This window comes from Acartia tonsa, chromosome 6 (genome assembly GCF_053477335.1).
Source record: "Acartia tonsa isolate MP-2025a chromosome 6, ASM5347733v1, whole genome shotgun sequence".
Classification (NCBI taxonomy): Eukaryota; Metazoa; Arthropoda; class Copepoda; order Calanoida; family Acartiidae; genus Acartia; species Acartia tonsa.
Genome location: NC_137265.1, coordinates 3,919,487 through 3,945,747, shown reverse-complemented (window position 1 = coordinate 3,945,747; position 26,261 = coordinate 3,919,487). Strand labels below are relative to the sequence as shown.

The window sequence follows — 26,261 nt, the reverse complement described above, 5'->3', positions numbered from 1 at the left end:
TTTCAGTTTTTTTTAAGGCTGCGCTGATTATGTCTTTACTTGTCCTTGTTCTAGTTAAGTATATTTGAATGGGGTGATTATTAACCCAAAACAAATATTTTTATAAAGTTTGGGAGCACATTTACAATGTTTATTGGTTTTCACAGGGATTGGGGATTTATATTCAGAAATTTTATTTTGATCAAAATTGAAATTGGGCGGGGTGGGTGGGGGGGGGGGGATCAGAGATCTAAAGGGTTAAGACAATGCAATGGTTGAAAAATTAAGCCAACGAATACGAAAACGTTATTATACACTTTTTTGCATGCTATTGTTTCGGTTAAACTCTTATTCGAGCAACCGTTAAGTTGCTGTATATGTCGCGTATGAAGTAAAGGATTCAAGTACATAATTTTATATAAAAAAAGAATAGTTATTTAACGCCTGGTATAATAGACAGCTTTCCGCGGAGAGTAAAATAAAAATAATTAGATCAATTAATGTTTTGTCGGCATCCAGCTAATATTAATCGGTTTTAAAACTGGAAAAATCCTCAGGCCTTAATTAACGCTGGACTGCTTTAAAATGTCCTACCTCAAAAATTGGATATTTTAAAAATCTTAAAGATAATATAAACTGTAACAAATAATTTTCACTTGATTTAAAAATCCTCCAGATTTTTGAGAGAATTATAATATTAAATATTAAAATTTAGCGGCTACATTATTTTTTGTATATTTTTTGGAGGATGTTTTTGATAGTGAGATTGTTTCCTTTATCTTGAAAAAGTGCTTTAGCAAAGTAACAAAAACTTCAAACACCAATAACTTAAAAAGCGTCAATAGAAGACAAAAAACTATCTCTAACATAAGGGTATAAAAAAGGTTATACAAGCGACTTTAGCAATAATATGTTATATCTGCTAGTTGTCTATGGGTGTTAAGTTCATGTAGGATCTAAAGGGATAAGACAATGGATGAAAAAATTGACATACATCCCCAATGATGATATTCAAAATTACCCCTTCTATAGATTACAATTAGTAGTTAAAACGTAAAGACACTAGTGGTACAAATAGCCCATTGTCCCCTCTCTCTATTGGTTTATGTCCTAAAATATAAAATGCTAAAAGTGACCTACTGCTGCTAAGTCAAGCATATGACAATTAAAAAGAGAAATTCCTAAACTTATGAATAGGTTAACTCTATACTAAATTGCAGTGCAATTAATCATCAAATTACCATTTATAGTCAAGTTTAATGCTATTTTTTGACATTTTGAATCTGTTACCTTGTGTATAACCCCTAACTAATAAAAATGGAAAGAGGAGTTTTAAAAGGGATGCTAAAAAAGGGGTTCTTGGAGTGGGGGGGGGGGGAGGGGTAGCATTCTTGAAAGGTATTATCTGGTAGTTAAACCATTGATTGGGGGCAATTCTAAAACAATGGGGGCGAATAATTTGATATCTACTAAGTTTGTTTTTTCAAACAATACAATTCTTTAACAGATTATACAGGGATTTAAAGGGATAAGACAATAGCCGATAAATTGGTGTACATCCCAAATGTTAATACACAAAATTACCCCTCAGGTAAATTACAATTAATGGTTGAAACGTTTGAACACTAAAGTGAATTAACCAACTAATTCAAAATCAAAAGTCCCCAAAGTTGATGAACCAACGAATAAGAAAGCGTTATTATAAAACTTTGGGGACTAATGTAATAAACAGCCCATTGTCCCCTCTCTCTCTCTGAGATTCTAAAAATATGTCCGATTTGTTCCACTGCTGATATGTCAATCTTAAAGTTAATACCCTGAGGGACGAAAGCCCCGGACTAACAAAACTGGTTTTGATATCCGCAGAAAGCTGCTTATAATACGGTGCGATAAATAACCATTCTTCAACGTTTTCTTAGATTATTTAGTACTGCTCAAAACCGAAATCCAAGGTCATTGTCCTTAAAGATAATTCAGCTAAAAACGTCCTGCCCCCTAAATTAAAAAAATAAAATCTTTAAAATGAGAAGGAAAGAACCAACGAACAATAACTCTTGTAGAGTGTCAGAACTTAGTAATCTGAACATTTATTGTAAATCTAAACAAAATTGTACATAAATTTGTTGAAAAATTGCGTAAATACAGGATGCAGTGATGACATACTTTAATTTGACAGGAGCGGATTATAGAGATGTCTTGCTTATGATTTTTTACCTTGTTGTCCTAGAAATCATTTCAAATATCAGATGAATATGAAAATTATATTCATAAAAAAGATTTGTGTCAAAAAAGCATGAAAACATACTGTTTTAGGTTTTAGGTATTGTTTCGGATCTTGGACAAAATAGCCTCGGACAAAATAGCCTAAGGAAAAAATAGACTCTAGGACAAAATAGCCTCAGGACATTTACTTAAGAAAAAATAACCGGTTTAGAATTTCGTGGATTTTACAAAAAAAAGTGGATGGTAGATTTTTTCAATTTTTAATATTGTTTTTACAATTTTTAGGTAAGGTTGGGTTAGGTTTTATGTCCAGGGGGCCGCGCGCCCGCGGCTAGGCAGGCCAGGATCATTGTTATCATTTGAGGCTATTTTCCTTGAGAGGCTATTTTGTCCAAGGTCCATTGTTTCTACTCTGTTATAAAAACATTGATTTTGATATTATAAAATGTGATGCAATATCTCCGACAATTAGTTACTAACTAAATCATAACATTTTAGTACCATAGCTACTCTATAATTACAATATCTCCGACAATTAGTTACTAACTAAATCATAACATTTTAGTAGCGTATCTACTCCATAATTATAATATCTCCGACAATTAGTTACTAACTAAATCATAACATTTTAGTACCGTAGCTACTCAATAAATACAATATCTCCGACAATTAGTTACTAACTAAATCATAACATTTTAGAAGCGTAGCTACTCAATAAATACAATATCTCCGACAATTAGTTACTAACTAAATCATAACATTTTAGTACTGTAGCTACTCAATAAATACAATATCTCCGACAATTAGTTACTAACTAAATCATAACATTTTAGAAGCGTATCTACTCCATAATTATAATATCTCCAACAATTAGTTACTAACTAAATCATAACATAGTTGCAGCGTACCTACTCCATAATCAATAAAATAAAAACAACAGATAGACATTGTCAGTTTGTATGAAGAGTTTGTTTGTTAAACATGTCAAATTTTCCTAATAGACATCATTCAATTTTATAAAGTACTAAGGTTTTTTTTTGTCTGAAGATTTGATTTTAATAACTACAAAACTGATTGAGTTCTCCTTAATAGGGAAGCTTCACATAGGTCACGAGATGGTTTTAGCTATTTTAATTTTAGATTTCATCCTTTGGATGGATTTAGGCTATTATTATGTCCCCTAAATACCTCTTTGAATACAGAGCCCCTAGTAACTGACATTGTATTGAAACTTTAAAAGATTTACAATTTTTAATTCGAAATGTAGCTAGCCTCTTATTGCTGGGCTATAATGCACTAAAAAAGGAAATAAAATTAATAGTTTAGATAAGATTCAAGTACATCATATTAATAATCAGCGATGGAAAAGATATTGGACTTTAGATGGCACTTGTACCCAAAGTTTAATACAATTCTCTTTCAATCGCTTGTTCAACAACTTTAGATACTTAAATTAATTAAAACTTGATTTGTTGGTTAATATTTGCAGTGTCGAAGGTTTTAAACCAATAATTTATACAACAGAAGGAGTAATTTTGTTTATCACCATAGGGTATGGAAATAAATTGATCGACTATTGTCTTATCTCTTTTTATCCCTGCATAGCTAATAGACTTTTTAAAACATTCAAACTTCGCTTTAATGGATCTAATTAATCTTGCTTGATTATAATGAATTTTAAATCTGCTGTGTCTTGATAAGAACTGTTTTTCTTTTATTTGGATGCAACATTCAAAGTTTATTAATGAAAGTAAGATTCATCAATAAACCCGTGACCGTGGCTCAACATTCGCTCGTCGTCGGGAAGATGATAGGTTCGAATCTCGGTTAAACACTGCGTCATTACTAAAGACGTAAAAAATGGTGCTTACTGTATGGGGATTGCATTGGCCCATAAATAGGCGCAACTCAATACCATGTACAGTGAGGACTTTATAGACAAAGTTCGTGCAATCTATGGATTTATTGTCTGTTACTTAACCTATCACATCCCATTACAAGCTTATGATGCTCTGGATTCTCTAGATGATCACTTAACAAGGATGACAACATCCATAAAAGCGAAGCACTGAAACGGTAGGACAAACGGACATTAACACTTGAATAGTGTCTAAACTGAATAATCAGAATATAAAAGTATAAGAGTCAAAGCAAAATTGTAAGAAAATTTGTTGAAAAACTGCTTGATACAGGATAATGTTTATGGACATACTCACATTTTTAGGACTTGATTATAGAGTTGCTTCGCTTATAATATTGTTCTTTGTTGTCCCAGGAACAAATATACCAAAAATCAGATCAAACGGATACTTAGATCCATAAAAATTTGTTGTTAAACTATACGTAGCACAGAAATAATTCTTAAACACCCAAAAACTAGAGTTTATGACGATTCTAACGATATACATAACATTTTTCTACTATTAACACAAGCCGCGCAATTTGAATTTAAAAAATGCACGCATTTTTGCACAACCTTTAAATTGGTCATTATTCAAAAATCTTCCAAAAATAGGTAATTCATTTCTGTCAATGGCAAGTGGGTTATATTAAGCAATACTTTTGTCCTATTAAAAAAACAACCTGCATATATTGTATTCAAACCCTTTTTGATTTTATAAATGTTAATAACAGATTTTTACACAAAAATCCTTTTCTTTAAAATAAATTATTTTTAAAGTATAAAATTTATTTGAGTCTAGAGGCGCAACATTTATTTGTGACAATCATTTAAATTTATTATTTCAAAATAAATATTATTATTTAACCTTTACACATTGAAATACAATTTATGATGTAGTTTAGACTTAAGGCAGGCATTTGATACACAACAACAGTACATATTAAGAAAAAAGGCTAATAAATCAGTAGTAGAATTAACTGGTATTTTACCTACGACATTTTTATCTTTTATTCACTTTGCTATGTTTAGCTCACGGGTTAAGCACAAATAAAACAAAAACATTTTCTTCCAAAGTATACATATTTCAATAGAGAGAGACAGAGAGACAGAGAGAGAGAGAGAGAGAGAGAGAGAGAGAGAGAAGAGAGAGAGAGAGAGAGAGAGAGAGAGAGAGAGAGAGAGAGAGAGAGAAGAGAGAGAGAGAGAGAGAGAGAGAGAGAGAGAGAGAGAGAGAGAGAGAGAGAGAGAGAGAGAGAGAGAGAGAGAGAGAGAGAGAGAGAGAGAGAGAGAGAGAGGGGTTAATAGAGAATGTGATTTAGGAAATAGAAATAGAAAGGGTTAAATTCAAAACACGAGAGATAAAGAGAGATGTAGCTAAAGAGATAAACAGAGAGAAAAACTACAAAATGAGAGAGAAATAAAAGGAAGGACCATTTAAAACTCTTACCCCCTTGGCGAACCGTAAGCATTACAATTCGAGAAAATTTTGTTTGCTTTAGTTTTCAGAGATTTTGGGTAAATCGGTGCTCTTATGATGTAGTAAATTTTATAAATCAGGGGAAAAAAAAACAGACAAATCTACATTACTATTGTGATAACTTTGGAGGGGATATTTTACTAGAAGAAATATATTTTACTGTAGTTTTCCCACTAGTTAAAAAATAACATCTTCACCTAAATTATAATAACAATGTATTTATTTCGTCTAAATAATTTTCATTTTTAACGGTAAAAAATTGAGAAAGTTAAGTTTTAATTGAGACTTTTCAAATGCTCAAATGACGTAATATAAATTGCTATAAAAAATAGAACAAAAATAATCTTTTTATTTTTAGATGAGCTGTTTTGTAAAATTTCTAAAATTTGGGTTTCAAAGAATAACCTCTCGTGGGCATGCATTGTTGTTTCTCTTGGGACCAGTGGGTAGAGGGAGCGGTGGGGAGGGTGTGTACACCAAATTTGTTTGGTTTTGTGTTTTCTGTTTCTCAGGAAATCAGGGATAGGACAATTGAAGGTAACTTATTTATATTCCAATAAACTCTCTAATATTTACAGACAAGAAATGCAAAATTGAAATATTAATTTATAACACATTGTCAAATCCCTTATCCATGATTTTCAGTGGTTTACTCTGTATATGTATTTAAATTGAAAGCCTTGTACACCAGGGAGGGAGGGGACTTAAGGCTATTTAATATATAGATAATAGATTTATAATAACATTTTCTTATTCGTTGGCTTAACACCATTGGGGACTTTTATTGGATTTGAATTGGTTTGTTTATTTAATTGTGTGTCCAAATTTTGAACCAGTAATTGTATCTAGAGCAGGGGTAATCTTATGTATCATAATTAGGGATGTACATCAATATATCGGTCATTGTCTTATCCCTTTAATCCCTGTCTGTACACAGTTCTATGCAGAGCATGGTACAAGGACAATTATGTCCACAAGCATAGTGCAGTATTAACAATTTCATTGAAAACAAAGTATAAATATGAAACAGGAATACATACTTTTAGAAAGATTCGTAATATTTTATTAAGCTAAAAATATATAAAGTCTATCTGAAATTATATTTAAAATCAAAATTTACCAAAGATTTCTGTATTATGCTTTCAACTTTTACGATATTTGCTATACTCTTTTTTATATTGTATTAACTGCACATTTAATGAACTTCAAATCAAAATCACTACTAAGCTAAAATGCTAAGGCCTCCGAAGAGAAAATTAATCTTTTTTACTTTCCTTAGATTTAAGAAATTTATCACAAACATACCATTGAGTCATTTTAGGAATCAAAGCTTTCTAGATTTTGAAAGAGAAGCTTCTATATTAGTTGACTTGGGAGGTCTGTCTGACTGTCGATAAATTAATTAACTTTTTTCACCCTAACTTTCCTAATATTTTTTTCATCGTTTAATCCTCATTTTTAAAAATTTTACTGACTGTTCTGTTTTCATTATCGCTATTGATCTTTGAATAGTATTTTCGTCTGCCTCTTAGGAAGTTTAAGTTAATACAAATATTACCTTAGATCTGTGCTTGATTTTGAAAATCAATCTTTTTTTTTGGAAAGAGTGCGCTACAAATAAACATAATTGTCCTAATTTTCAATCAAAACAATGAGAAAGTAAAAGTGTTGTGTTTTCTAAAGGTGTTAGACAAAAATTTATTTTTATGCAAATTTTCAGTGAGTAATAGATATTTTAATAATGATGATCTTTTTCTGGAATGTTTTAATTTTTATCTTTTTGTAATCCTTTTTAAAAGCGAAGCTTTCCTATAATTAGGGTCGGTCCGTCCGTCCGTACGTCCGTCCGTAACGGATAGCTTTTTTCGTTAATTTAGGCATGTTAGAATTGTCCTATCGATTTCAAATTTTGCATGGCGATTCCTTTAGTAGTTAGGTACGATTTAGAAAGCATAGCAACTTTATAATCATTACCAAAATGTCCGTACGTCCATTTTAAACATGTTGATTTTTTAACTTTTTTAACAAAAAAATTTTATGTGATCTAATTATCTGATTGATCTGATTTTGGGTATATTGATTCCTGGGACAACAAAGTATAATGTTATAAGCGAAGCAACTCTATAATCAAGTCCTAAATATGTAAGTATGTCCATAAACATTATCCTGTATCAAGCAGTTTTTCAACAAATTTACTTACAATTTTGCTTCGACTCTGTTACATTTATATTCTGATTATTCAGTTCTGACACAATATAAGTGTTCATGTCCGTTTGTCCTACCTTTTCAGTGCTTCGCTTTTATGGATGTTGTCATCCTTGTGTTCTATTTAATTATATATTTTATGACATACATAACAAATAATAATAATAACAGTATTATAATACAGGTATTAAATATTTATATACAAACAATAAAATTGAATATGAATAAAAATTAAGAACAGACCTCATTTAAATAATACAATACAGTGTCACTGTCAAAGGACTAAACAAGTGTTTAGAAACAAATCAGAAAGAATTAGCTCTTACTCAGGATATAAAGTGTATTTGAACCTAAAGTATTACACAAAGCAAAGTGTCTGCTTAGAAAAAAAAACTTTTTTGATCAACTATTGTTTTGGTATTTTTCGGCTTTTCTAGATCACCGTGGATTAACAAGGTTTTTTTTATATTTCTATTACAAAACAGCTTTATATATTCATTTTGCAATTAAAAAGGTTATTTAGCTAAGAATCTAGAAATCAAAGAATTATACTACTTATATTTTCATTAAAAAATATTTTTAGTCAGAATAATCAGAATAATATTCATATTCAGAATATTCATATTCCTTAAATTTAAGTATTTCAAGATTTGGTGGCTTGATATTGTTGATATCATCTTCACTTAGATTTCTAATTTCTCTCACCTCTAATTCAGTGATAGAATCTTTGCATGACTCAATCAATGCTAGGACAAATTTTTTATCTTCAATTCTTTCTAGATGAAGAACTTTAAGATTTGGTAACTGAATACTGTTGATAACAGCTGCATTCATACCTGTCATTCTTAAGTAAGTTTCAGAAGTTTGATTAATCTTTAATTCAGTGAGAGTTTCTTTGCATGAATTAATCAATGCTAGGGCATCATTTCCATTTTTAAATCTTTCTAGATAAAGTACTTTAAGATTTGGAAACTGAATACTCTTGATAACGGCTACATTTAGATAATAAATGTCCACCAACTTTAATAAAGTGAGAGTTTCTTTGCATGAATTAATCAATGCTAGGACATAATTTATATCTTCAATTCTTTCTAGATGAAGAAACTGAATACTGTTGATAACATCTAAATTCAGTTTATAAATGAATTTAATTCTTTCTAGATGAAGTACTTTAAGATTTGGTAACTGAATACTGTTGATAACATCTAAATTCAGTTTATAAATGTACACCAACTTTAATTCAGTGAGAGTTTCTTTGCATGACCTAATCAATGCTAGAACAGCATTTTCATCTTTAATGCTTTCTAGATGAAGTACTTTAAGATTTGGAAACTGAATACTCTTGATAACAGCTACATTTAGATCATCAATATCCACCATCTTTAATACAGTGAGAGTTTCTTTGCATGACTTGATCAATTCTAGAGCATCAGCTGAATATAATTGGCAAAGGTCAAGATTTAATTTAATATCAAGTCCATAAGGTCTCTCCATAGCAACACCAAGAGTTTTTTGAATTTCAACAAAGTTCCACCTTTTTATTTTTATTTTGTAGGTTCCAAAGCGCTGTTTAAATTCATTTGATACTCTCTCAAAAAACCTAAATTAACATAACAAATTAAAACATAACCACATTTCGCCCCCTTACTATTGGCTGAATGAGGGTTACCTACAAAACATCTTTTAATAATAAGCAAACTGAAGAAAATATATCCCATCCCCCACTTATCTAAAAATTTCCAACCTTAAATTTTTATTTATTCTTTTTTGGGAGGAGGATTGTACATTAAAATAAAGTATTAAACATTATCTAGCTCCATAAATGGATCTTCTAGAGCAATACTTATTTCAGCAGTTTCAGTTTCAAATTTGTTTCATAGCAATAGAAAATCTGTCCTATTGGCATTTAGGAGGTTGGGGCGTTTTAAGCTTTTGGGTTAGAGGGGGGGCGGGGTGATTGCCACAATTGCCTCTTTGTTACACACACCACTAATTACTGTCCTTTAGTGGTCAGACATTTAAAATTCAAAACTTTTAAGTTTGACAAATTGAAAGTCTAATGATGAAAATAGCCCAGATATAGCATTTATACAGCCAAAATTAGCATGTCATATATCAAATCAATAGACAGAGAGAAATGTGTTACAGTTTCTATGAAAACCAACAATTTTAACAAATAGACTAACAGGATGCATGGCTTGAAAAATAAATAAATGACCTACCAAGGAGAGACCCTTCTTAGTAAGTTTATTTCCTTAACTGTAAGGAAAAACAGAATTCTTCTGAAGGCCACCAGAGGAAGAGTCTTAAACTCATCAGCATCCTGTATAAAGAAAATAAAGTTTTTTTTTAACAATTTGAGTTTCTATTTTTTACATCCTATTATATAAATACATTTTTATGATATCAATAACTAATAAACCAATTGAGTTCTCCATTTTAGGGATTCAAAAACAAGTCTTGGTATAGCTTCAGGATAATTTTTAGTCTTTAATCCCTTCACAGTTCAATACTATACAATTTTATTTTTCAATTCCCAATCCTAACTAGACCACTGCCATCTAGCCATACAAGATTTCATATCTGGCAACCAGAAAATCCAAAAAAAACTAATTTTTTTTATCTTAAGTTTAAATATTTCAAGTTCAAATTTCATCCACTAGGAGCTTACACAAATCTATGATAAGAAAAACAAACATTCATATTCTTCACAACCTTGCTTTATAAATTTTTCATAAAACTTTATATATGACTAGCGGCTTTGCCCCTAGCCTCTAGGGGCTTTTTTCCTGAAGGTTCAGGGGAGAATTTTAAAAATTTTGTTTATATTTTTTTAAAGATATTTTCTGAATTATTAACTTTTTATATCTCTTTATAACTTTTTACTAGCGGCTTCGCCCCTAGCCTATAGCGGCTTTGCCCCAAGAGGTAATTAAAAAAAAAATCAAGTACTACTGGTGCTGCCGCCAGTAGTTTTATGTGAACTAACTTACCCATAAGAAAAAAAAAATTGGGGAAAAATAGGTAACTACGCAATAAAAAAAAATAAAAAAAAATAAAAATTGGGGGGGATTTTTTATTTTTGGGGGGGTTGGGGGTGTCCCACCCCCCAAAAAAATAGCATAAAACCACCACAGGACCAGTAGGTATATTCCTTGAAGAGTAGAATCAGATCAGTTCAGTGGTTACTGAGATCTTAAGGGACAGACGGACAGACAGACAGACAGACAGACATCGTTCTACTTTGTATTATAGATAACTCTATATAACTTTTTATAACTATTTATATTTATTTATATTATTTAAAACCTTTGATTTTTTTTCTTTTTTTTAATGTTTTTAAAAATGTCTTTGCTATTAACCTTTTTGGGGCTTCGCCCCTACAGGAGAAGGGAGGTTACACAATCTTTTTGAATTTGATAAAACAAAAATATGAAAATAATTGAAAATATAAAAAAAATATAAAAAAGTATAAAAAAATATAAAGAAATATAAAAAAATATAAAAAAATATAAAAAAATTCAAAAATATATAAAAAACATTAAAATTAGAAAAAAATATGAAATTTTTTTTTAAATAGCTTAAAACCACCAGAGGACCAATACATAGACGTCCAAGGGGGGGGGTAATGGGGCGATTACCCCCCCCATTTAAAATTTACCCCTACCCTGGGGGTGCCGTAGGCACCCCCAACCATTTTGGAGGGGGTATTTACCCCCCCAAATAATTTTGGGGGGGTAAATACCCCCCCTAAAATAAAAAATCTCTAACAAAAAAAAATTTTGCGCGCTTCGCGCGCATTTTTAATACTAAATTTTTAATAAAATTTAAATTACCCCCCACAAAAATTTTACCCCAGGGGTAAATTTTGGGGGGGGGGGGGAAATTTTACCCCTGCCAACAGATTTCAGGGGGGGTAATTACCCCCCAAAGCAAATTTAACCCCGGGGAAAAAATTTTGGGGGGGGTAAAAAAAATTCGCTATTTTACCCCCCCCAAAACCGAATTACTCCCCCCTTAAAAAAATTTTACCCCCCCCCAAAAAAAAAGCTTGGACGCCTCTGAATATACCCTGAAGAGAAGAATCCAATCAGTTGTGATGTATAGTCCCTTTCTTCCTGATTTGAGAGCAATGTATGTATTTTGTAAATTAGCTTTTAGTTCTTGTGTCAACCGTTTCGGAGCAAGTCATTGCTCTGCAACTCGGCACGAACATAAAAGTGAATACTTGCTATTATAATTAATATTATTATTGTATGTTTAACTTGTCTTGAATTAATACACTTTATTAGAATATTTAGCTGTTTATTCTTACTATTGCTACACGTCATTTTGGCGCAGTAATGTAGTACGAACCTACGGCTCAGATTTTCTTTTAATTGTATTATTTCTTTGCTTTAGTTTTGTTCAGGAATTTTTGGACGCCATGAAGGTGGACATTGATTATTACAGGAAGTTGTCACCGGTGGAGAAGGAGGAGTATATGCTCGAATTTATGGTCTCGTTGCAGGGTGATATTCATTCCAATGGGGATATGCTGGTTAATCTGACTGGACGAATGGCGCCGCTGGAGGCGAAAGTTCAGGAGTTGACGGATAAGGTTGATACTAATAGTGCTGCGGTTACTGGACTGGCTACTCGGATGGATGATTTAGAAGATCGTCTTGATAAGGTGGTGGTGCCTAGTGTTGATAATGATATCAAAACCGAGAATGTGACAGTTGTGGATGAGTTTATGACTGGCCAGCAGCGAATTCTGGAAAAGATTGCTCAGCAGAATAGTTTGAATGACCAGCAGAATGGTTTGAATAACCAGCAGGATGGTTTGAATAACCAGCAGAATGGTTTGAATAACTCTATGCCGTGGCAGAGGACGGCTGGAGGATCTGGAGGATCTGGAGGATCAGAGGAGAAGCCTAGATTGTTTGCTAGTGGTTCTCGAACTATTTTTGGTGGAATGCAAGATCATGAAGATAAGATCATAAAACTTTGGGAGTTGTCTAGGGTTGATGCTGTGGATAATATCTACAATGGAGTTCTCATGTGGTGGCCAGCCCTTTCTGAGGTTAAAGCGGAGGATTTTAATACACTCAATTTCTTTGAGGCTGGACTGAGTGAATCGCAGGTTAGTTGGTGTAAATCTCTTGTTTATGTACCAGATAGATCTTTGTATGTTTCGCAGGGGGAGGAGAATGTTCATAGGTACAATGAAACGTGTGCTAAGCTTGATGATCAGTTCAGAAAAAATGCGCCTGAATTTTTGGTAGACGATGATGTGATTTTCTTTGATGATTATTTGGAGAGGTTTTGGATGACTACTAGACGCTATCATATGACTAATCATCAAGTGTGTAAGGAAATTTTGTTTGATAAGTGTGTGGGTGTAAGAACCGCTTGTGGTTATACACTAAAACCTGCTGATATGGAGAATAGACGATTAACATTAAAGGGGTACTTGTGTAAGATGCGAGAGACATTTTTACCACCCGACATGAAAAACGTGTGTAAAGATGCGTATTTGTGTGTTAAGCAACATGAGAATGATAAGATTGATGCATTTTTTGATAGATAGATATTATCATTCTGGAAACGTGCGTATCCGAAACCAACTGATGATATGTTTATGGATTTCTATTCTCAAGTGTGTAATGTGATCTTATCTCCACTTTTGGCTAATCAGATGCGTCAATTTTCGTTGGATTTGGAGCGTGACGGACAAGTGCGAATGATAACGAAGTTTCGGACAGAGTTAATAGTTAAAGCACAACTGATTGTTAAAGGGCTACAATTTAACCAAATTTCAGGGTCAATGGCTAGAGGATGTACAACAAACCAGATGGCTTTGGCTAAAACGATGGTTGGTGGCGTTGGTTCCAAGTCAAATCCTGTAACTATTGATCAGGTTAGTGATGAAGATAATTTGTCATACGAAATAAATCAATGTGAAATTGATTTAGCTGATGAATTTGGCGGACCAGCTGAACTTATTCCTTTAATTGGCGCAATTCAAGGTGGTTTTATTTGTTATTATTGCAACAAAAAAGGTCACATGATGAGGGATTGTTTTGATATTAGAGATAAAAAGTTGCCTAATCCTAAAGGAAAATACTTTTTGCGGTGGGGAAACAAGCCTTTTGTTCCTTATAAGACGGGGCAAAAGAGTTTTAAAAAGAATGAAAATAGTATTGACAAAAAGAAATTGGTTGGTGAAATTGGTGGAGAGGTGAAAGAAGGGGAAGATACGAAGGAAGTGGCGTATGTCGATGGTTTAGGGGCACGAGATTATGAAGATGATCTTGTAGCAGAAGTCGAGGCATGGAATAATGCTATAATAGATGACATTTTATGGTATTAATGCTTTGTATGTATTATGATCATTAAAACCTTATTCCATTTTCTACTTGTTACGCGGCATTGTTTTGATTTATGCGCATTGTAAATAAACAACAACAAAACAAAATTAATGATAGAGAGTAAACGAAGCAACTCTAATATTGTGACAATTTATTTTGATGGTTTAATTGAATTATGAAAATATAACATATTGTTTATAACCGTATATGAAATTATGAGATTATGTTATAATAAGAAATCAAAATAATTAATTTAGTTTTTGATTATGTTTTGTTGAAATTAGAAAAATTCATTTTTGTTTCAGACTGTTGTGGAGTCTAACAGAGATAAGAATAATAAAAAAGTGAAAATGGAAAAAACAAATTAGGAATACAATTTTGTAAAATTGCTATTGAAAGAATATTAATTTGAATTTAAAATTGAATTAAATTTGATAAAAATGTGAAATTAGATATTTGAAAAGTATTAAATTTTGATGAAATGTGGAAAATTGTTTTAAAAGTTGAGTCAGTTATTGTGGTTTTAAGTATTTAATTTTAAAACAATTATATTGCGATTTAGTAATGTTGATTCAGCAAAATTTTTTATGAAGCTTAGAATTTCATGAAGCAAAATTGTTAAAATGCATTAGATAAAATCGTGGAGTAGTCTCTCTCTTTATGAAGGAAGGGAGGGGGCGTCTCTCGGAGTTGGTATGCGCAAATATGGTGGAGCTGTCTCTCTTGTTTGAGGAGAAAGGGGGAGTGAACATATTTGCAAAGAAGTTTGCACTATCTCTCAGAGCTGGTATGCGCAAAATGGGGTGGTGTAGAGAGGTAGCTGCAAGGCGTGGGGCGTTCCATGCGCAGAAAGTTGAGCTGCGCACAGAAGCAGAGCTGCGCAAGAAGGTGCTCTCAGGTATGGAGATATATAGTTAGTTGGATTTCAACTTTCAAAACTTTCATACATCAAAGTAGTGTGCAGGAGATCAGTTATTAACCTGATAATAATAGTTTTATTAGGTAATATTTTATTGAATTACAAAAAAAAAATTTGAATTTATGGTATTTAGAAAGATTAATTTAGTTGCTTGGTGATTGATAATATTTGATTCATGTTATATTTCTTAATACAATTTCTTTTATTGAATGTGTTGCAAGTTTATTTGTTCAGTGAAAACATTTAAATATGGCATCTAAAATAATTGTATTTTATTTTAGATTGGCCGAGAAGAGTATTTGTGGTGGTTGAGAGATACTGTTATCATTATTTATTTGATGGTGAGTTGTTAAAATTTTGTTTTATGCTGTTAATATTTGATTACTATTATATATATTGCTGCTCGAAAGTTGGTCTTGTAAACAATTATTTATATATATATTAATACCGATATTAATTCTTATTTAAAGTGATTTATCTATTAATTGGCATCTAAAATTGTTTGTAATATTTTAGATTGGCCGGAGAGAAGTTTGTTGATTGTGGATTAAGATATATTTTGGACGTTTCTGTTGGTGGAGGAAATTTTGTCGGTGAGTGATTTGTTTTATTCCGTTATTAGTTACAACCTCATAACTGCTGGTGTTGGTTAGATAGCTGTTTTATAAGTTTCATGAAGATTCTGAGATGGCGGCTGGAGCGGCTGAAGTCTACATTCCAACGAAGATTGGTGGCATGGAAATCCTGACCTTAATTGACAGCGGAAATGCAAGAGGCTGCCTGATATCTCAAGTGTTGGCTAGAAAGCTTGATTGTATAATTGAAGAGACGGATTCGAAAGCAACAGGCGTGCAGGGTTCCAGCATCAAGATTGATGGTGTTGTTCGGAATGTTGAATTTCAGATTGGAGGCCACAGTTTTCAAGAAGATTGCTTTGTGATTTCTGGCATGACTGTACCTATGAATCTAGGCAGTCATTGGCTGAACAAAAATCACGTGAAGACGATATTTGCCAAAGATGGCAACAGAATTGAGATGCATGGAATCAGTGTGAATTTGGTAGCTAAACGAAAGATTGTAGTGAAGAATTTGGTTCATACGGTTCTGGAGAAACTAGAGAAGGCAAGAACTAAGAAACCTGAGATTAATGTAGCTGAGTTACAAGACCAAAAATGGATATGTTCATTGAAAAATCGAATAGATATTCCAGCCTTAAGTACAGTGGTGGTAGAAGTTTCAACTAAGGGAAATATGTCTGAAGGACAGTTGTGTTATATAGCTCCTAGACAAGGTTACTGTAGCCGGAATAACTTGTTGATAAATGAAGGAATTACGGAGGTGGGAAAAAACGGTAAAATTATGACTAAAATTACGAATTTTGAAACTGTTAAGAAATCTGTTCCTGCTGGTACTTTGGTTGGAAATTTGTTTTTAGCAGAGAAGATAGCGATGTTGCAAGAGAATAGAGTTAAAGAAGATGTGTCAACAACATTAAAGAAGATTCGTTTTATTAAAGATAAATTGAAGTTGGATAAAGTTCCGTTTTTAAAAGATAATGTCTCTTTGAAAGGTAGAATAGTTGGTTTGTTTCTAAAGAATTTTAAGGCGTTATCGATTGACCCTACGGATATTGGATCTTGTACTTTGGAGGAGTATGACATTCAGTTAGTTCCTGGAGCTCAACCTTTCAAAAATAGAATGATTAGACTTAATCCTCATCATGCAGAGAAACTAAAAGAACAGATTGATTTATGGTTGGAAACAGATGTGATAGAAGAATGTAATTCACCGTTTAATTCTGGAATCTTTGCTGTTAAGAAGAAAGTGGGAAACACTAACGAGGTGAAAGTCAGGTTTGTCCTGGACTACCGCTCGTTAAATGAGATAACTGAGAAGATATGTTACCCTTTGCCTAACATTGGTGAGCTATTTGACAAACTTGGAGGAAAGAAGATTTTTACGTCTATTGACCTTACTTCGGCGTATAATTCAATGCACTTGAAGGAATCTGTCAGGAAATATACAGCATTTTGTTCTAATGGACGGCAGTATTGCTTCAAGAGGCTACCGTTCGGATTAACCAATGCTCCAAGTGCGTTTGTAAAATTGATGGATAGAGTAATGGATTTGAGTCCTGAACTAAGAGCATTTTGTCTAGTTTATTTGGACGATGTTCTGGTGTATAGTATGAATGTGGAGGAACATCTGGAGCATCTGAATACACTACTACGAACATTCTGTGAAGCAGGCCTCAAGATTAATCTTGGAAAATGTACATTGTTTGCAGAGGAAGTGAAATTTCTGGGCCATATTATAAATGCAGAAGGCATATTCATGGACAAAGCATATATTGAAAAAATTAAGAATTGGCCAGTACCTGAAACAGGTAAAGATATTCAAAGATTTACTGGTTTCATAAATTATTATGGTTCATATTTCAAGACTTTTTCTGATATTACAGCACCATTGAACAAATTCAGAAACAGTAGTAAAATAGAGTGGGATGAAAAAAGTATGGAAGCTTTTACAAAGACTAGAGATTTGTTCTGTGAAGAGATAAGTAAATCATTTCCAGATTGGAGGATGGAGGCTGAACCATTTGTGTTGGATACAGATTGGTCATCTACAGCTATGTCTGCAGTGTTAAGTCAAAAACAAAATGGTCAAGAGAAAATGATATCGTGTTGGTCACGTGTTTGTTCAACTCATGAAGCCAATTATGCAGCGCATAAAGGAGAATTATGTGCATTAGTAAATGCTGTTGAAAGATTTGAATGTTATTTGAGACACAAGAAATTTATAGTGAGGACTGATTCAGCTGCACTGAAACATTTATCTACTTGGAGACAGAACGGATATTTTGTTGGCCTCACCATAAGGTGGATAAATTTTTAATCCACCTTCAGTTATGAGGTTGTACATAGGCAGGGCAAGATGCATACTAATGTTGATATATTGTCACGTACTGCATTAGAGGATAGTAAAGATAGGATATCTAGATTATCGACGGACGAACAAGGAGAGTTAATATTGGATACTGTATATCAATTAGAAGATCCTAAATTATGTCTTATTGCAGGAATTGGAGCAGAGACGGCCAGTCAAATAGCGTCCAGATTGAAGGCGAGAGAATTCAGTCGTAGTCTGGAGAAGGATCCTGTTCTAGTTGAGGTGAGGAAATTTATTGTAAATAATGTCAAACCCACGTCCAGAGAATTGTCTCAAATGCCTTATCGTGGTAAACAAATATTAAGGTTTTTCGAACATTTGAGTTTTAAAGATGGTTTAATTATTTTGACTTCACCTATGCGGCTCCAGAAGGAATTTCAATTTATAGAACGGGTAGTGGTACCTATTGGAATGTACAATAAAGTTTTTTTGTTAGCTCATGCAGATGTTACAGCGGGACATAGGGGTTATTTGGAGACTTTGAGCAGGATTAACCGTCACTTCATTTTTCCCTATGTGTCTAAATATGTAGCGGCGGCAGTTGCAAATTGTGTTATTTGTTTGAATAGACGTAAAAAACCAAAACATAATCATAATATAGAGTTTTCTCCTTTGGCTGGGGAGGCTATGGCAGAGTTGGCCATAGATGCTATAGGTCCTTTGAATGAGTGTGAATATAATGGAGTCATTTGTAAGCATATTTTAATAGTAGTTGACAGTTGTACTAGATATGTGTGGTTGTTTGCTATTGAAGATGTTAAAGCTGAAACAATTATTGAATGTTTGAAGTTTAATTTATTTTCTGTTTGGGGATTGTGCGAGAGAATCAGGACTGACAATGCACAAAGTTTCAAATCGAAAGTTTTTAGGGAAGTTTGTTTAAGGTTGGGAATTGAACAAATTTTTATCCCTCCCAGATCAGCTAATTCGAATTTTAGTGAAAGATACAACCAATCGGTGTATTCGTTTCTTAAGACTGATTTACGTTTTCAAGATGGAGATTGGGCTCATAAACTTAAAGCTACACAATTTTGTATGAACACTTCTTTTAATCGGAGGTTAGGATGTTCCCCGTTTTTCAAGATGTTCCTAAGAAACCCTAAACTTCCGCTTGACGCATTTGATCCTTTAACACGCACGAAAATTAAACATATGAATTTTTCAGAGTTATTGGAGTGTCTTGATAGAAATTGGAGAACTGGACAAGAGAGGACTGAGAAGTATTTACAGGTAGAAAATACCGAAAGGATAGGTAGGCCGATAGCTATAAATTCCTATTGTTATATTTATTATGACGTCACAACGATTGGTGTAGCTCGTAAACTTTGTTCGTTATGGGTGGGTCCGTGTCTAGTGACAAAAGTAATTTCTGACAGTTTGTTTGAGGTTCAACCCCTAGAAAAGTGTAGATTGAAAGACAAAGGGGTAAGAATTGTACCAAGGGATAAAATATATGTTATTGAGAGTACTCTAGACTTGACTCCAGATGAAAAGATTGACTTAGTGATTACAGATGAGTTTTTCTCTGTGGACAATACCTTGAAAATAAACTATGACTTTCCCAATACTTTAAGAAATTTATCTTGTTCAGGCGTTTCTGAAGAGGAGAATAGTTGTGGCGCTAGTCCAGAGGTGGTTGGAAGGCGGAAGGATGGACAGGTAACACCAGATTTTTTGGAGAAATCTTTTTTGGGTGTTGGGTTGTCACAGCAAAGGTCAACTGTATCTCAGGATAATGAAAATTTAGATGATTTAGTTGAGGATCTTAGTGATACTTTGGAGAGTACTCATATTTCTGACAGTGTAGATACGAATGATACAACTGACAAAACTAAGTTAGACTCTACATATTCTACTATTAGTAAAGATAGTGTTTTTCATGGAGATTATGCGTCTGATAATAGTTTAATTGACAACAGTTTGAGTGTAGAGGATATTAACATGGAATCTGCTAGAGAATTAGAGTCTCGAATGAGTATTTTAGAGGACACTTTTCCAAAACTTCAGAGTAAAATTGTAAACTTGGAGCAGAGAAGGGGAAGTGTTAAACGAGGTAGGGATGTTGAGGAGGATGAATTAGATAGATCATTAGATAATGCAAAATCGCAAAAAATGTCTGAAACTATTCCTGTGAAAGGTCGTCCTAAAGGTTCTACAAATGAAGTACAATTACAAAAATTGGATGAAGATAGACAGAATAGAGATAAAGATAGATTAGAACGTTATTCTGTAGCAGATGTAGTAACTCGGAACCTCGCAAAATTAATTAAAAAATAATATTTGTAATAATTTGTATAATATTTGCAGGAGAAGAGATTACCATGATAGCCGTCGGGAGCGTGATGACAAGCGAGGAGGCGGCGGTGGTGACAAACATGACCGGAATAGACGAGATGGAGATCGTGGTATGCGAAAGAGGTCACCTGACGCCTGTAGTTCAAAAAGTTCTGGACGTTCTGGACCAATACCTGTGAAGAAATCCAAGGATGATAGAGGAGTCAGGTATTTGGATATTTTGTTATTTGTTGTTGTGATGCAAACCTATTGTTGTATTATTGTTGGTGGTATGTATACGTCACAGGATCCACGGTTAGCGGCTTATGATTGTTCTCAAATAAGTGATGTTGAACTTAGATCAGCTGCCTGTTTGCATGATAGGATGGAACCGGTCAGATCTGTGGAATTACTGGGGTTAGCAGAAACCGATTTTATACTGTCGGAGGCTATTAGTTGTGAGGTTAGGCTAAAATTGGAGCGCTGGTTTTGCGGCACTGCGAGTCATGTGCACGTATTAGACGTGCCACATGAAAAACAGGTAGAGTTGAGTATGGATGAATGTAGAAGGGTTTTCCATTCTGGCAAGTATCAGCATGATGGTATTAGTTTCAAAGTGAACATAGATTTGCCAACTGTTCACAGCTTTACGGTTAATGGAACATTGTCACCTTTCTGGGATGTTGGTGGTGAAAATATCCAATGCAAGACACTGGGAGTATACGCGCATAACATGTGGTTCAACTTAGGTTTTGCTATTGGGACTTTGCATATATTAGTAAAAAATACTCCAGTTTTGATCAAGGGAAATGTTGTTATGGATTATGATAAAAAGACGATTGTGGCGAACTTTGAAGAAAATCATTTGTGGGCAACATCAACTTCACCTTATTTTCCGTATGTAGTACGAAAACCGGCCAGTAATTTTAAGGTAGTTTTTCAAGATACATTCAATTTAACTACGTGGAATGATCAACTTTTTGTTTCTAACTCGGAAAGGAATATTTTAGTTAAAGTTATGGGAACAGAGAAACTTACTTTGCAGCATCTGGATTTTAATATTTTTGTAACAGAATTGGAGGGTATCAAGTTTTTGGAGGAACCGAAGGCAGCTGTTAGAAGTTATTTTGGGGATTTGTTAAAACAGGAGGCCAGGTTTGATTTGAATGCTATGTTTTTAGCTAGTAGAGAAAGGAATGAGAGAATGATGGAATTTTTTAGTATTTCTAGATGTGCTCAAACAGAAGTTAGATCAAATGTACAGTTGCATCATGGGTTCAGAATTATATACCTAGGAGAGATTGCTAAGTATGAGAAATGTACAGCGGTTGAAATTCCAGTAAAGTTAGGTGTGGATTATGGATGTGCAGTAGGACATTTGTTGGTGGAATATAAAGGTGAGACAGTTGGGATACAAGAATATAGTAGAATGATTGTTACAGAAGAGGACATAAAATTGTTGAATTGTTCGCAAAGTCCGGTATTTTTGAAGTTGACAGCTAATTTGTTCATTGGGAATCAGGGGCAGGGACTCGAAATTCTTCACATTGCCAATGAGAAATCTGAACATGTGGGACAAAAGATTTTTCTGAGTGATGAAAAGGTGTTTATTGCTGATTTTAATAAGACTATTAGATATCAGGGCTTAGAGGATTTTGAGGATTTTAATGGACAAGCTTCTAATTTGGATTTTGTTGATCATAAGTTGTCATTTTTCGAACAGGTTACAGGTTCTTGGTTTGGTTTAGAACATTTGTTTACAGATATACTACCATTGTTTGCTAAGTTTGTATTGATTGTTTTAATGTTGTTGTTGGGTATAATTCCCATGTTGGTAGTTTTGTATTGTTGTTGCTCATGGTGTTATAAAAAAAAATTTACTGAGGAAGAATTTAATGCTAGATTTTAAATTCTTATGCTGAAATTTAATTATATTGTATTTTTGCAGGTTGGTTACGGCGGCAACAATGAATCAAAAGTTATTGAGCAACGAAGAAAATGGTCGCCACAAACAATCTGCGAATGAAGGAAATCAAGTCAAACCTGGTCTACCGGTATCTGCGTTGGTCAGCAACTCTGCATCCCGGCTGGTGTTGGTAATGTCGCGCGACGAGCTGCCGACGTTGAGTGTGGGCAGATCGACGAGGAATGTGTTTTTGAGCAGTGAGGACATGCCACTTGCAGATTTAGCTCGTCTCATTGATAATGAACCAAGGTTTAAATTGAACTTAATAAACATGCTTTCGTTGCAGTTAGAGATGGGGAGATGCATCAACTCAATAGACTGGGCTGTGGACAGGATCCCTATCTTCACCAGCCAGAACTCAAGACACTTAAACCTGATGGCGGCTGGTGAGCATTCTAAAGCTATAAACAGAAAGTTGTCCTGGAATGAGACAACTAGTTTGAATAAATTGAGTGCAACCATATTTCTCTCTAAGCTTGTTTGCGAAATGTTACCAAGTTTGGTGTTGCTTGCCAAGATTGAATACCTGGATGGAGATGAGAGAAAAAGCTGCCAAACGTTGGGAGAATTGTTACCCATAATCAAACATATGGGGGAACTAGATGATTGGCATCAACTTTCAAAAATTGACGTCATACCTGCAGATGGTCGAATGAGTCTTCAGACGGTGCTGAGAACGGTGGGTAACAGCATTGATGTGCGGTTGAAAACGCAGGTTGTGTCAGCTATCCGGCTCCTGGCACATTGGAAAGACGTTGTGAATAAAGTCAGCTTTATTCTGAAACAGATGCCATCTACAACTTTGTTCGAGTTACAAAAAGATTGGCTTGAAGGAAAGTCTGAACAGGATTTGAGTTCTAAAGTGTTTATTGACTCTATTCAGGTGAATGAATACATGAACTTATCGGTTTTCATTCCCCGCATCCTTAACGTGAATTCGGTGAGTTTAATCACCAGTGGAGAGATGCCAGCTGAGATACGTTATGTTAGATTCGATGGACAAAGAGACATAATTGAAAATCTTGTGAGTGCTACATATACAGGTAGTTTGGTGAACGATAAAGTAGACGCCAGAGTTTTGACCTGGGAAATGCAGATGCGCTGCAAACGTCTCCGTCCGACTCTAGCCAAGCAGATATTGTTATGTGATCCAGATACTACTTTAGAGAATGTAGTAAAGGAACTTAGATTGGAGTTGGATGGAAAAGTTCATACAAGTTTGTTGACAACCAATCTTGAGTGGAAGTTTAATCCTGAACACAAAGTAAATGAGTGGTTTGAGGGTGATTTCAAGTTGGTTACTCGGTTTGGGGGTCCTGTTTGTGTTCAGCAGGATCAGCCTTTGGATCCGAACATTCCTGTTTGTCTGGACCTTGAATTGTCAGGTCAGCAATGGCGTGTTGATGAACAAGCGATGGAGGAAATGAGGATGGAGCACACGCCTGGAATATTGATGATGCTTGATAAATTTGGGGAGGAGGTTAGTCGTAAGCATCAAAAGATTTTGGATAATCAGGAGGAGGCTGATAACGTTGCAACCTCAATTTCAGTTGCGGTTAATAGCGGATTTGCAAGATGTTTACATATGCTTGGTGATACTGAGGCAAGGATGCCTCAAGACGGCTTGTGTGATGAGACCGCAAAACTTGGAGTGAATGATGATGAAGCTACCATGCCTATGGACATTGAAGAATCTGGCAAGAAAAGCAGAGCGTCTGGAAAAAGAAAGTAATAATTATAGTTTACTGTGTATTAATTCATATTTATTTTATTTTATGTATTAAATATTTGTTGAGACAGTAGTAGTCTCGAAAAGGTTTAAAATTAATGCTTTATAATGCCATGTTTTAAATCTGATGGTTATATGTTAATCAGTGTTTTTTATATCATGCATTTATAATATATGTTAATCAATGCATTCCAATGTTTGTATGTTAATCAATGCATTATATGTTAATCAATGCATTTTTAATGATTATATGTTAATCAATGTTTTTTTTTTATAAAAAATATTAAAAAGAAAAAAAAACACATAAAGAAAAAAGGAATATAAAAAAAAAACACAAAAGAGTTCTAAGGAACCAAAATAATAAAAAAAAAAATGATTATGAAGTGCTTAAAGATCTGGAAATAAAATAAAAAAAAAAAATAAAAAAAAAATATGGCAGGTGTCATACCAGATCAATTATTATCTATTTTAATAAGCATTCAATGCTACTTATAATATATATATGATAATTAACATGTAACAAACATATTGTTATATTCAATCTGAAATATTACAGTTTCGAAATCCATGTGCATGTTAAAGCCAGGGAGAAATGTGATGTATAGTCCCTTTCTTCCTGATTTGAGAGCAATGTATGTATTTTGTAAATTAGCTTTTAGTTCTTGTGTCAACCGTTTTGGAGCAAGTCATTGCTCTGCAACTCGGCACGAACATAAAAGTGAATACTTGCTATTATAATTAATATTATTATTGTATGTTTAACTTGTCTTGAATTAATACACTTTATTAGAATATTTAGCTGTTTATTCTTACTTAGTTTAGTGGTTTCCGAGATCTTAAGGGACAGATGGACGGATGGACAGATATCATTCTACTTTGTATTATAGATTTATTGAATGCTGAATTTGTGTGACCTTAACAAAGTAACTGATAAAGTTACTTCCTTTATAACAGACTTTATAAAAGCAAATATTCAAAATTTAAAAATAATAATCTTTGCTTGTCATGGTTGTGCACTGCAGTAACTCCTAGAGGATAAAAATTGAATTTGAAATTTAAAATCTAATATTCTCAAACATCAAATATCAGTTGCCAAATATGAAATCTATACATCTTGTATGTCCAGATCTATGTGGCCTAGTAAAGACTGAGAATTTTAAACTAAATTTTTATGGTAATCAAATGTGCCTTAATACGAATGCAACCACTAGTAGTTTAAATTGGAATAGATATGTTATAATACAAAAATTCTACATGGCTATCCAATTAAATTACTTGAAAAAGGAAGCCATCTTTTTAACAGATTGCTGTTTTCTTCTACCATAAAATATTTTTTGATGTTTTAAAAATAAATTTATAGTTTATTATGAGCAAAATTAATTTAATTCAAAGTAAAATATCTTTTAATCTGAGATGATCCAGAACCACTAAAAATACAAATACAAGAACTTTGAATAGTTTGGGTTTTCTTAATTTTTCGCTTCAGTAATTTTTTGCCTTTCTTTTTCTATCATCCAATTGGACCACATTTGGACGTTAGCCAAAATTTAAGAGAATTTTTCTTCAGACGGGACAATTTAAGGTACATACATATAGGACTAGCCTAACCTAACAGGGTGGAGTTCATCATTTGTCCTGATTAGAGGAAATGAGTATTTAGCAATATATAATTGGGTTATCTAATTCACCTTACCATTCCTCAATTGCCCCTAGAGGCCTCTAGTGGCGTAGCCGCTAGTTTTAAAATACGTGGTCGACTAGACACAACAGATATTGCAGACAAATTGACGTCATAAAAGGGAGAGATGAGAGAAGAAGTGGAAAAGGATACCCCTTAAAAAGAAATGGATCTATTGACGTCACACGGCTCATTTTGTCGGACACTTTGTCGAGTCTCCAGATTCTTTACAGTAGATGAAAAATTGGTCGAACAATCACCATTCAAGCAATTTAACTTTGGGCTCTAAACCTGCGGGACTCTATCCCTTTGCCTTCGAGGCTCTTCAAGCCATAGCTTAACCCAACACAAATGAATGTTTTTATTTCATTTGTGGTTCTGCTGTAATTAGAGGGAAATCTAGCCACACAAATATTGGGACAAAAAATGTTTTTCCAGTATGGCTTTGAAACCGACTAATATACGCTGAATTAGAACTGGTTCTCAGCTGAATAAAAATCATGTATGTAAAAAATAACCAACCTCTAGGTGAAGAAGAAATCCTTGGTGAAGAATATCAGCCATGGCAAAAAAACAATGCCTTAAAATCACATAATACTAATTTTT

The 26,261-nt window shown here is 33.5% G+C and overlaps 2 protein-coding genes across 2 annotated transcripts in view; both read right to left on the bottom strand.

The window, feature by feature from the left end:
* The window catches only part of LOC145323441 (uncharacterized), a 383,852-nt gene that overhangs the window by 257,312 nt on the left and 100,279 nt on the right, over positions 1-26,261 (bottom strand). The gene's annotated exons all lie outside the window — the stretch shown is intronic.
* LOC145323229 (uncharacterized) lies at positions 7,251-26,232 on the bottom strand. Its single transcript, XM_080165672.1, has 3 exons — positions 26,178-26,232; positions 10,010-10,110; positions 7,251-9,387 (listed from the first exon to the last, which is right to left on the bottom strand). Exons 1-3 carry the CDS (start codon positions 26,217-26,219, stop codon positions 8,367-8,369), a joined length of 1,164 nt encoding a protein of 387 aa, XP_080021798.1. The 5' UTR covers positions 26,220-26,232; the 3' UTR covers positions 7,251-8,366.